Genomic DNA, 12,398 nt, shown 5'->3' with positions numbered 1-12,398 from the left:
ACAATTTTTAAAAACTGCCTAATTTGTTTTAATGTGTTAAATTTTAGTTTCATGAACATTTTTAAAAATTACAAAACCCTTTTTGTAGTTATAGGAACATTATCTAAATATTGGAACACTCATTAGAAATACATGCACATATCTTAAAAATAAGTGAATATTTTAATATATATTTTTGCAAATAGTTTATAAAAGATATTTCTACAATGAAAAAATAAAGAAAGGAGAAGAAGTAAACCAAAGAAGTGAAAAAGTATAATTGTAGTTTTTCTGCAACAAAAAAGAGTAGCAACAAAATGGAGTTTGACGTCTCTTTAGGGTAGAATAATGCGCAACTCTATTTGTTAATTGTACAATAACCATGATTTGTCGTTCTTATTTTGGACGACTGCCATTTTATTAACACATCAAAATGATTAAAAAATCATTTGGAATACATGTATGAAAGTGGCAAGAAACAAAACTTAAGCACTATTAATCATCTTGGAACTCTGCATTTCCCAGGCCTTGAGGCGCGACACCTTGACATCCACATCTCCATTGTTGAAGACGTAAAGATGAGCGTTTTGCCCTATGGCGATGGATGGGTACACCCTTGATATGATGCAGGTCCTGCCTCCAGCACCAAAGCTCTCAACGACTGAATGATCAATCTAACAACAGAACAGAAGCATTAGTGAGAAAACGAGCCGTAAACTTGTCGTAACTCGTAAAGAGTTTCATATTTGCAATATAAAATCTAGGCACATACCAAGCTTCTCAAAGAGATCTCGCCGGATGATGAAACATTGACGTTGACAAACCCGGCATAAGTTGGCTTGTCAAGATCACGACCGAGAGATGACCTGCAAGCAGACACAGAAGAAGGCAAAAAACAGATCAGTTGGGTAAGCTTGATAGATTCCCTCAATTCGATCTTCAAATGATAAAAGAGATGCATGTATATTTGTTCATGCTTACTTGGTAGGGTCAGTGCACATCAGGACCACTGGCTTGCCATGACCATCCCTGAAAATCCTGAAGAAAACCGCGGTCTTCTCCTCCAAGTTGGCAGATGCTAGCACCCACAAACCAAAGGGACCTACTCCGCCCTTCTTATCCGCACCCTTCATTCTACACAGCTTCTGAGCATCGTTCGAGAATGCATGATCGAACGGCTCGGCCCTTTCCAGGCTTGGTATCTCGAAACTCACCTCCACATCAGCCTGGTAAAGGAAAACATTTCATGCATAGGCATGAATTGATAAAGTTGAGCAAACCCATAGACTGGTGACTTAATTTGTCAGTTCATAGCTATAATTTTTTTAGTTCATTATAGTTATGAATATAAAAAAAACTTTATGTGAGTTGTAAACTTTGTGAGTTCATTGCTTTGTGAGCGAAATCATGTGGTTGTTTTATTTGTTTTGCTTTCTTCAGCAACAAAAACAAAAACTAATGTTAGTGGGAAGCTATATATATATCATGCCTTGTGGAGTACTAATTACCTGGTAAGTCTCCAGGCCTTTAACCTCAAAATGATTCCTAGGCTTCACGACCTTGTTTGTCACACCAACAGACTTACGCCTCAGCTGCTCGACCTCCTCAATGGGCCACTGCACGAGCTGCTTGCCACCGGGGTCAAGCCATATCTTCCTTGGGATTGCCTGCCACAAGCGCACCACAAGCAATTAATTCCCTCGGAGTATTGGTTTGTCAATCAAATCGCAGAAATTTCTACAGTAGATGTGATGATGCCATACATGAATGCCGGACCAACCCTTGGCGATGTCGTCTGGAACGGTGTCTGACTCATTGGCCCATCCTACAAGGACCCGTCTCTGCTTTGCGGGGTCGAAGAATGTCTTGGACGCATAGAATTTCCCATAGTCGTAGCGGAGGCGGTGGTAGTCACCATTTAGATCATCGGGCACATAACGCTCAGTCCTATTATTATAGGTTCCGATGGTGTAGTAGTCATACCGAGCCTTCTCGAGGCTACTCTTGAGCACATACTTGACTCTGCCACTATGCTCGGATGTGTCGAGACCTTTCTTCCCTTGCACGAGCACCGGAAAGAAGTCGAGGCACTCCCACATACCGTTGATTGCGGAGTGAAGTGGGTGCTTGGCTCGAACCCAATGCTTGAAGTCGGTGCTCCAATACACATATGCCTGACCCTGGGAGCCCTTCTCTCCACCTACGAGTATGCGCCATTGGCCATCTATGTGCCAAGCCGTGCTCGGGTCACGAAATTGTGTCACGTTCATGCCCGAATCTGGCACTATGATCGGAGTGTAGTCTGGTTTGACCCACTCCCTAAGTAGTGGGTCCGACTTGTTCTTGGGGATGGCAACGTTCTGCACCTGGTAGGGAGTGTCTGCCCTGTTGATCCCTGTGTACACCAACACTGGTGTGCCATCAAGGAGGATTGTTGCGGAGCCGGACCAAACGCCATAGTGGTCAGATCGGATGCTTGACTCGAGGGCTAAACCAAGAACATTCCAGTTGATGAGGTCGCGTGAAACCGAGTGAGCCCAAAGTGTATTCACCCAATCGGCACCTTTGGGGTTGTACTGGTAAAACAAGTGGTACCATCCCTTGTAGTATAGTGGCCCTGTTCCAAAATTATCAACATGTACGGATCAAAACAAAAATCAACGTGTAAGTTCAAGATGCCCAACATCTTTCATTGCTATTGCCAAGAAAATCTTTAAAAATCTACATATATTATATTTTCAGCATCATGGATCTAGGAATACAAGATCAAGGGCAGAGCTTACCTCCCCCGCGTCGCTCTCGCCTAGGGCGACTCGGGGGCGCCTCCCTAACCCTAGCGCGCCGCCGGCCAATCGCCCCCTAGCCCCGCGCCGCCGCCGGAGGAAGCCGCCGGGCGAAGCTCGTGCGGCTGACGGCGGCGGCGGGGCGATTCCTCGCGGCTCCCGTTGGGACTGGGGCGGCGGATCTCGGCGGGAACCGGCGGTGGCCCGGGCGTGCGCGGCCCATCCGGCGGCGTGGTGGCGGGTCTCGGCGGGGGTTGTAGGTGGTGGCGATCTGGCGCCTCCTCTGTTGGAGGGCCTTGGCTCCCCGGGGCGGCGGCCCCGGCCGATGGGCGCGGTGCAGTCGGCGGGCTGTGCCGGCGGGCTCTGGTGGCCAGCCTCCCACGGCCGCGCGGGCGGCGTGGGGGCTGCGGACGCTGGCGCAGTGGCGGCTCCTCGCAATCCGTCATGGCTCCATGTAGAAAATCTGCCCCTGCTTCGATCTGTCCCGATCCGTGCTGGCGCCGGTCCTTGGCGGCGGCTTTCGGCGTCCCCTATGACCGGCCTGGCGGATCTGGCGTGCGGATGAGGTTCCGGGGGAAACCCCTGGCTGGCGCGGCAGCCTCCCCAAAGTCGACGCCTTTGGCGCCGATCCCCTTCCTGAAGGCTTTGGGATGGATCCTCTCCCTTCCGCCTCCTCCTCGAGCTATGGCGAAAGCTTTTGTTCCCCTGGTCTGGGCGTCGACGGCACCCTGGTGTCGTGTTCCTTCTTGAAGGCGGCGGCTGGGAACAGCTCTTGGTGGCGGGGCTGCTGGTGGCGTGGTGGCGGTGCGCTTCGGCCTTCTACTTGGTGCCGCGCCTTGCTTCGCGGGACTAGCGGACGGTTTCTTTGGTGGAGCGGTGCTTCATCCATACATTGATGGCGACGGATCTTGACGGCGTGGCGCAGTGCAGATTTGGAGTTCGATGTGGGAGGATGGACTCGCGCAGGAGGACGACGTTGTCTGGCATGGTAGATGCAACAGTACAGCTCTAAAGATGGACTCGTGGCAGGTGGCTGCGGCGGCCTCATACCCGGCAGGCGTCCTGGTTGAGAAGTGCGCCGGACTGATAGGTGCCCCATACCAGGCAGGCGTCCTGGTTGGGACCTCAGGTCTTAGATGTTTAGGTTTGGCTGCGATGTCTGTTTGGTATTAGGCCCAGGCTATCAGCGCCCCTTCATCATTTGGATAGGTGTAGCGACGGTTGTTGCTTAGACGGTGGCTTTAGTCTTGCTGTTGTATTACTTTGTAAGGTCTTGTGAAAATAATTAATAAAGTGGCCGTATGCATCGCCCAGATGCAGAGGCCGGGGGTCATCCTCCTTTTCTAAAAAAAAGGAATACAAGACAGCTATACAATTACAGTGAGTGGGAGAAGTCATACCATTTGGATCTGCCATCGATGAGTTTCCCCGGGACAGCAATCATAACCAGCCAAAATAATGAGATAAGGAAATTGTTAGAACAAAGCATCATGGAAGAATAAAACAAGCAAGAACAATTACTTAGTATATCAAGTACCAAAATAAAGACGAGCTATATGATTATCACACCAACACATCAACGTCTAGATACATCTGTATCTAAACAAATCTAGGACAAGCTTTTTGAGACGGAGCTAATATTTAGTTACAATGGCTACCCATTTCTGTAGATATACTTGTAGGATGCACCTACGATATATTCCCTTCGTCCGAAAATACGTACCGAAGAAATGAATAAAGTTTGATGTATTTAAAACTAAAATACGTCTAGATACATCAATTTTTTCGATAAGTATTTTCGGGCGGAGGAAGTACATGTACTATAACCATTCTTCAAAAAAATATCCCCTCTGTAAACTAATATAAGAGCGTTTAGATGACTAAAAATAGTGATCTAAATGCTCTAATATTAGTTTACGGTGGGAGTACGTACATAACTATAGCCAAACTTAAACATGCCGGAGAGCAATCAGATAAGTTCCGGGGCAGGAGATTACCGTTAATCCAGTTTTTGGGCGGCTGGAAGTGATACCCTGTCCTGAGCAAGGGGTTGGTCACGAAGCTAGGCACTGACGGCGAGGGCGCCACGGCCTCCATGCTGCCGTCGGCGAGCTGCAGAAGGAGCAGTAGCAACCATGGCCCGAGGACCCATAGCGGATTCCACATTGAATGGCTGAAGCGAAATTTAACAATGCTTAGCTAGCCTCTAGTTCCCACGACCCAATGGCTCGTATGAACGTTGCTCCTACCAAGATGTCAATTTATAATGATCATGGCAAGGCTAGTAAGGACATCCTACCACACACAAATAAGGAAATTATGGCATTATTAGAATACCATGTATAGCTAGTTATTCGTATATATGAAAGGAAGAGAAGATATCCATGCTAATCAATGTCAGATTTATCCTCCAAAATAGACTTATGACAAATATCACAGTGGCCCCCACAAATGCGCTGCCTGGTTTATCTTTTTCACAACAAGCATTGTGGCCCTCGCAAACGGTAGCCTGGTACACTGGTTTATTTTCGTTCGGTTTTTTTCGTCTCATCTCAAACCATGCTCTTCTATTGAATTTTTCCCTCTCCCATTAAGAGACCGGACGTGATCCTATCTTTCCTAAAATCAGATACAATCTTATTAAATTGATTCGCTCTTTACGAGTCTCTCAAGGGAAGGAATCCGGACGCAATCCCCTCTTTCCAAAAATTGGGATGCAATCCGATTAGATTGATTGACTCTCCCTCGGTGGCATGCATGGATATATATTTTGAGTCATAAGATCCTAATCAACCAGCCATGAAATAATATCCCGAAATCATCTCCCATGCAGTGCAAAGAATTACCATCTCCCTCACATTCACATCCTAATGGGGGAGTTGGTAGCATGGTACATTGATTTATTTTTGTTCGGTTTTTTTCGTCTCACCTCACACCACCCTCTTCTATTGGATTTTTATCTATCCCATTAAAAACCGAACGCAATCCTCTTTTTCCGAAAACCAGATGTAATCTTATTAAATTGATTCTCTCTTTATGATTCTCTCGAGGGAAAGAATCTGGACGCAATCCCCTCTTTTCAAAAATCTCTACTCCTAATGGCGGAGTTGGTAGCCTGGTACACTGGTTTATTTTCGTTCGGTTTTTTTCATCTCATCTCACACCAGATTTTCTCTCTCCCATTAAGAGACCGGACGCGATCCTGTCTTTCCTAAAATTGGATATAATCTTATTAAATTGATTCGCTCTTTATAAGTATCTCAAGGGAAGGAATCCAGACGCAATCCCCTCTTTCCAAAAATTGGGATGCAATCCGATTAGATTGATTAACTCTCCCTCGGTGGCATGCATGGATATATATTTTTAGTCATAAGATCCTGATCAACCCGCCGTGAAATAATATCCCGAAATCATCTCCCTGCAGTGCAAGGAATTACCATCTCCCTCACATTCACATCCTAATGGGGGAGTTGGTAGCCTGGCACATTGATTTATTTTTGATTGGTTTTTTTCCTCTCACCTCCCACCACCCTCTTCTATTGGATCTTTATCTATCCCATTAAAAACCGGACGCAATCCTCTTTCTTCGAAAACCAGATGTAGTCTTATTAAATTGATTCGCTCTTTATGATTCTCTCGAGGGAAGGAATCTATACGCAATCCTCTCTTTCCAAAAATTGGAATGCAATCCGATTAGATTGATTGACTTCGCTCGGTGGCATGCATGGATATGGATTCTGAGTCATAAGATCCTGATCAACCAGCCATGAAATAATATCACGAAATCATCTCCCCGCAGTCAAGGACTTACCATCTCCCTCACGTTTACATCATCTCTTTCCAATCGTTGGGGATTGTACTAATTACACGCTATTTTCATTTCTGACCGCCGCAGACTCCCTAGAAAGTCACCGCCGTCCTTTACTCCTCTCCTCCACCACCCCCTCCTTCATCCCGAGAGCCGCCACCACCGGTCTTCTCTATGGCTTCGTCTCCCTTGCAGATCACTACCGCCATCCAAGATCGTCGTCCACCATCAAAGGTCACTACAAGAAATATGTCAACTTGTGACCATCAATATTGGTCACTGAATGGTCATTGTTTTTCATTTGCGACATTTCTGTGACCAAAAAGAGTTGGTCAAAAGTTGACCGTCTTTAATGAAACTTGACGACTTTTGCTGCGAAATGATCATAGAAGGCAACGAACAGAATAAAAGGTCGTTGGTTCAACGACCAATTGTTTTGGTCGCTGGTTGTTTGCCCAGACCACGTTGGAGCCAACGTGGCAAGCTGACATGGAAACATTGCGACCAAATGAAAAGGTCGTTGATTAGAATCATCCCGGTCCAATTAGACGCTTTACTTGGGCCAAGCCTGGTAATTCAGCCCATTTAATGTATTTTTTACCTATTAATTTTGGTCAGCTACATGGGCCTAGCCTAACATTTCAGCTTTTTTATTTTTGGGCCGCGGCCTTTTGGCTCAAAAATTCTAGTTTTTTGTTTTTTACAATTACATTTTCTCTTTTTTTTAAGATGGGTCCATTGGTCAGATGGGTCGCAATTATAAGTTCTGGTAAGTTGTCCCAGTTGCCAGGTTCTAGTAAGTGGGTCCCAATTGTCAAGGGCATATCCTTCAGATATCAATTTCATAGTAAATAAATAGCTAATATTTAAATTGGCAGAGACAGAAAACACACATAGTACTTCAAATAACAGCAGCCAGAATCAGTATGGAGTTGCTGCTCTATAAATAACACATAATACAATTGCAATCACACTTTTACAAGCTCTAAGTGTAATAACTAGATAATTTACAAGCTCTACAAGTGTCTTGAATCTTCTTCAACATGGAGCTCCTTCCATAGCGATCACAAACTGGGCACCTGCATCATCACATGAAGGTAGTTTTAGATCATAAAAACTAATGTTCCAAGCATGGTCTTAGCGCTCCATCAAAGAACCAACTAATTTGCTCTCAAGCATAAGGAACAAAGTTTAGATAAAACCAAACATGAACAAGCACTTATTATGCAGGACACATATGTACACATTTCAGGAAAAGCTCGAAAAGAGCAAGGTGTCAGAGCATGATGTTATCAGAAGCATGATTTACAAGTTTGTCTATGAGACATATGATAGTGCTTTTCATAGAAGACAGAATAAGTAAAACTATTCATGTTTGCCAACCCAGACTCTAAACTGGACTCTAACCAAGACCATCCAGAAGTGACCCGAAGAGCGGCCCAATATAGTGACTACTACAGTTCATATGTTGATAGTAAAACTGATGTGTAATCATATAGATAATAAAATACATGGCACAATATCAGTACATCTCCAAACAGCCAATAAATCTCATAGTACCATAGGGACGTGCACCTGTAGTTATATCTGGCCATGGGCCAGGCCGGGCTGGGCTTGGGCCGGGCCTAAAAAATCCCACTACAGAAAATTGAGGCCCAGGCCCTCCCAGGCCCTACCATCGGGCCTACTTTTCAAGCCCAAGCCCGGCCCATCAGGTAAAAAGCCCTCAAAAGCCTTAGGGCTTAGGGCCGTGGCCCGGGCCTCTTCCTTAAAATGCTAATATGCCAAGCCCAAGCCTGTCCAGGCCCTGCCGGTGGGCTCAAAACTAAGGCCCAAGCCCGGCCCACGAGCAAGCCCATCGGGCCTAGGCCTTGAATTTTAGGGCCGGGCCTGGGTGGGCCGACAGGGCCGGGCCTAAGATGGCCAGGACTACCTGTAGTATATCCTGCCATGCAGGTTCACATCAATAGCTCATAGGAAGGCTAGCAACATATTTGGGGATACCGATACATTACTGGAGACTCACAAATGCTGAATGGAAACACGTCGAGGAGAGACTGCAAAAAAGACTTAGTAGTTGGAAAGGTAAATTGTTGTCTCTAGGTGGAAGATTGGTCCTCATAAATCCAGTAGTAATATGGTACTATATATGATTTCCTTCTTCCAGTTGCCGAAAGGAGTTTTACATAGATTGGATTATTTCCGATCAAGATTCTTCTGGCAAGGAGACAGCGAGAGAAAGAAATATTGACTGGCCAAATGGAGTGTGGTTTGCCGTCCCAAAGACCAAAGCGGGTTGGGTATTCATGACCTTGAGGTTAAGAATAGGGCCCTCCTCGGCAAATGGTTGTTTAAATTTCTGACGGAAGAAGGTGTATGGCAAACCCTTCTAAGGAGGAAATATGTGGGCTCCAAGGCGGTATCCCAAGTATATTGGAAGCCTGGGGATTCCCACTTTTGGGCGGGTCTAATGGCTACGAAGAAATATTTCTTCTACTATGGATCCTTCTCGATTAAGGACGACTCGGAAATTAGATTCTGGGAGGACAGGTGGCTAGGAAATGCCACACTCCGGGAACAATATCTGGCTCTATACACCATTGTGCGCCACAAGGGTGATATTATCGCCACGGTAATGGAATCATTTCCGCCAAATGTGACGTTCAAAAGAGATTTAATTGGACCCAGAATCCAATCGTGGAACATCCTTCTCCAGCAGTTGTCCACGGTGCACCTATCACATGCGTCTGATGTTTTTCGATGGAACCTTCATGGGAATGGAAATTTCTCAGTGGATTCTATGTATAGAGTCTTAATCCACTCTGATGTGCCAGTTGATAATAATAAGAAGATCTGGAAGATGAAGATACCTCTTAAGAATAAAATCTTTGCATGGTATCTTCGTCGCAGAGTCATTCTTACTAAAGATAACCTTATTAATAGGAATTGACATGGAAGTCCGCAATGTGTCTTTTGTCACCATGATGAGACAATAAAACATTTATTCTTCCAATGCAAATTGGCTCGTTCTATATGGTTAGTCATCCAAATAGCTACTGGCTTGTATCCTCCATGTAGTGTTGCTAATGTATTTGGCAACTGGTTACATGGGATTGATCACGGGTTTATAACTTTCTCAGGGTGGGAGCGCTTGTCGTTATTTGGTCACTTTGGCTATGTAGAAATGATAAGGTTTTTAGCGATAAAAGTACTTCTCTGATGCAGATTATCTACAGATGCTCTGGGACTCTTCATTTATGGTCCTCTCTATAATGCCTGGAGAATCGAGACTTGTTTACGAAGGTGTGTACACGATTGGAGGCTACGGCGAGGGATACTTCTACCCAACATGGGTGGCAGCATGATCTTAGGATTGGCCCCCCTCCGCTTTAGGCGTTATATGGAATCTTCATGTTTTTGTATTTCGCCATTTTATTTTTCATTTGTGTGAGAAGACCTTATTTGGTTGTGTGCATCTTAGTAATGCAGAGGCTGGATGTAATGCTTAAATCTTTTAAGTAATAAAGCGCCTCTTTTCGAAAAAGCAAGGCTAGCAGCAGTTCAACAACACTAATACCACCTCGAGCATCATCAATTTGAAAATAATGAGCACCAAAGAAAAGGGCAACTGATACCTCTTAAAACATTTTTTCAAAAATCAGTTCACCCTCTTCACCGCTCCAGATATCATCCTTGTGCATTGCTCAGGAAATTATCAATTCTGGTATAGCACACAAGAAAATATCAGTGTAGAAAAGTGGCATAGAAACTACCAAAAAATTCTCATGCTTATAGTTATTCCTAGAAACTATTTTGGTGCTTGTTACTCAACTATTTTGGTCACCAAGGAAGTGATCAAACTCACTCATATAGATTCTTAGTCAAAGTAAAACCAAAAAATTAACGCATATAAACTGAATCAAAGCATGGTGCTGATTCATATGTATGTACAAAATATGCAAGTGACATCAAGTTGGTTTCAGTCATCGAAGTTAAAACAAGAGGACACACACAAACTGAACCAAGGATGGTGCTGATTCATGTCTATGTTCCATCTAGTTGGTTTCAGTCAAAGCCAAACAAAAAAATTGAGACATACTCCCTCCATTTGGAATTACTCGTCGAAGAAATGAATGTATCTAGATGTATTTTAGTTGTAGATACATCCGTTTTGTGACAAGTAATTCCGAACGGAGGGAGTACAAACTGAAGCAAAGTGTTGTGTTGATCCATATGTATGTATGTATGTATGTATGTATGTATGTATGTATGTATGTATGTACATGAGATGCAAGTGCCACCAAGATAGTTTCAGTCAAAGTTAGAACAAACTGACACAAGCAAATCTGAACCAAACATAGTGCCTATTCATGTCGACGTACAGGAGATGCAAGTACCATCAGATTTTGGGGTAGAGGGAGGGAAGAGGGGGGAGCTCACTGCGTCCACGTTGCAAGTGCCGCGTCAAGGAGGAGGCAAATCCACGCGTGTGAGGACGAGCTGTACATCGATGAGGTTGCAGGCCAGAAATTCAGGGGTGTACCTAGTGCAAGAAGGCATCGATCAGATTCTGAAGGTAATAATAATTAGCATGCACTTATCACTTGTTGGAGTTGGTTCTCTTCAATTAATAAATTCTTGGAGTAGAACAAGACATGTTCATTCATGGTACAGTCAAACAAAACTAATCTTTGCTGTAGGGCTACACACGGTACAGTCAAGCAGCTAATTTATTCAACATGACAACATATTCCCCAATTGTAAAAAGACATGGAAATTATGCACTTGGATCATACCAGTCAAACTGGAATAAAGAACACACCATCCTGAACTACATAGCTAAACAATTGTGCATCAGTTGTTTCAAACTGAAAAAATGAGGCGGTTCTACCAAACAACAAACACCTTATGACTCTCACCGAGGAGCAAATGAGGCAAGAAGAACAAAACAAACACTCGGCAAAATAACGAGAGCTTGGATCTTCCAGAAGACGGGGATAGGCGGCGAGACAAGGCTAAACAGAGACATGCACATGTTCGTTCTAATTCAAGGGAAACAATGGCAAGCCAGCAAGAAAGTTTAGTCAAGGCACTAATGCAGCAAGATGTTGTTACAGCCTGATGCTCTAAAACTATGGAGAGACATGAGATTCAGTATGTACATGTCGCCGATAGAGCCACCACTAAGGAGGGTCTCATCTGGGCTAGATGATCTGATGGCCGAGCCCCCCCCCCCTCTCCCTATCTGCCCAGGCAGGAGAAATGGATCCCATCTCATGTGTCCCATGGCCGATCCCCTTGATTCTCTACTAAATCTCCCCTACATCCCGTGGCCTGTGCATCGAAGATCTCGAAGGAGAGGATTGGATAAGAGGAGAAGGGAGGAAGGGCTACTTGGCTGCACGTCACCGGCTGGTCTTGCCTTGCCGTCGGGGGAGTGAGGTAGTCAAGCACACGTGGTGGGAGTGGGCTGATGCGTGCCGTCATGGGCGAAGCCGGAGCCACGTCGGTCGAGACCCTAGTGACCAGAGACAGTCGCGGATGGTGCTAGAGGGCGCACACGCCGGATCTCATCGGATAGGAAGGGGAGCGGAGCGAGGGGATCCCTGTGGTGTGCTTGGCACAGTCCATTCCCGCCAGAGGTCCTCGGGATCGGGCTCCATTGGTGCATCGGCCAGGAGATGGGGACGAGGGGGGAGGGGATCGATGGGAGGAGGGGAGGATGATCTCACGCGCGCCGCCACCGCCATCGAGGCCGTTCATCTCAGCCGCAAGCCCGAGTAGGAGATCACCAGTGATGAGGTCCACACCACCACCGAAACCCTAGA

At 45.5% G+C, this 12,398-nt stretch overlaps 1 protein-coding gene across 1 annotated transcript; it reads right to left on the bottom strand.

Annotated features, from left to right (window-relative positions):
• Positions 1-328: 328 nt before the first annotated feature.
• Positions 329-3,208, bottom strand: LOC119350860 (beta-fructofuranosidase, insoluble isoenzyme 1-like). Its single transcript, XM_037618490.1, has 6 exons — positions 2,836-3,208; positions 1,743-2,596; positions 1,488-1,646; positions 961-1,205; positions 752-845; positions 329-653 (listed from the first exon to the last, which is right to left on the bottom strand). Exons 1-6 carry the CDS (start codon positions 3,206-3,208, stop codon positions 465-467), a joined length of 1,914 nt encoding a protein of 637 aa, XP_037474387.1. The 3' UTR covers positions 329-464.
• Positions 3,209-12,398: the final 9,190 nt, after the last annotated feature.

The sequence above is a fragment of the Triticum dicoccoides genome, chromosome 1B, assembly GCF_002162155.2.
Source record: "Triticum dicoccoides isolate Atlit2015 ecotype Zavitan chromosome 1B, WEW_v2.0, whole genome shotgun sequence".
NCBI lineage: Eukaryota > Viridiplantae > Streptophyta > Magnoliopsida > Poales > Poaceae > Triticum > Triticum dicoccoides.
The sequence above is the reverse complement of the archived record's forward strand: the minus strand, read 5'-3'. Positions and strand labels throughout refer to the sequence as shown.

Excerpts from the sequence above, each read along its gene's own strand:
- LOC119350860 (XM_037618490.1), bottom strand. The coding sequence starts at position 3,208 with ATGACGGATTGCGAGGAGCCGCCACTGCGCCAGCGTCCGCAGCCCCCA. Across the intron at positions 1,206-1,487 it reads AAGGCCTGGAGACTTACCAG|GCTGATGTGGAGGTGAGTTT; the intron begins GTAATTAGTACT and ends TTCCTTTACCAG. Across the intron at positions 654-751 it reads AGATCTCTTTGAGAAGCTTG|ATTGATCATTCAGTCGTTGA; the intron begins GTATGTGCCTAG and ends TTCTGTTGTTAG.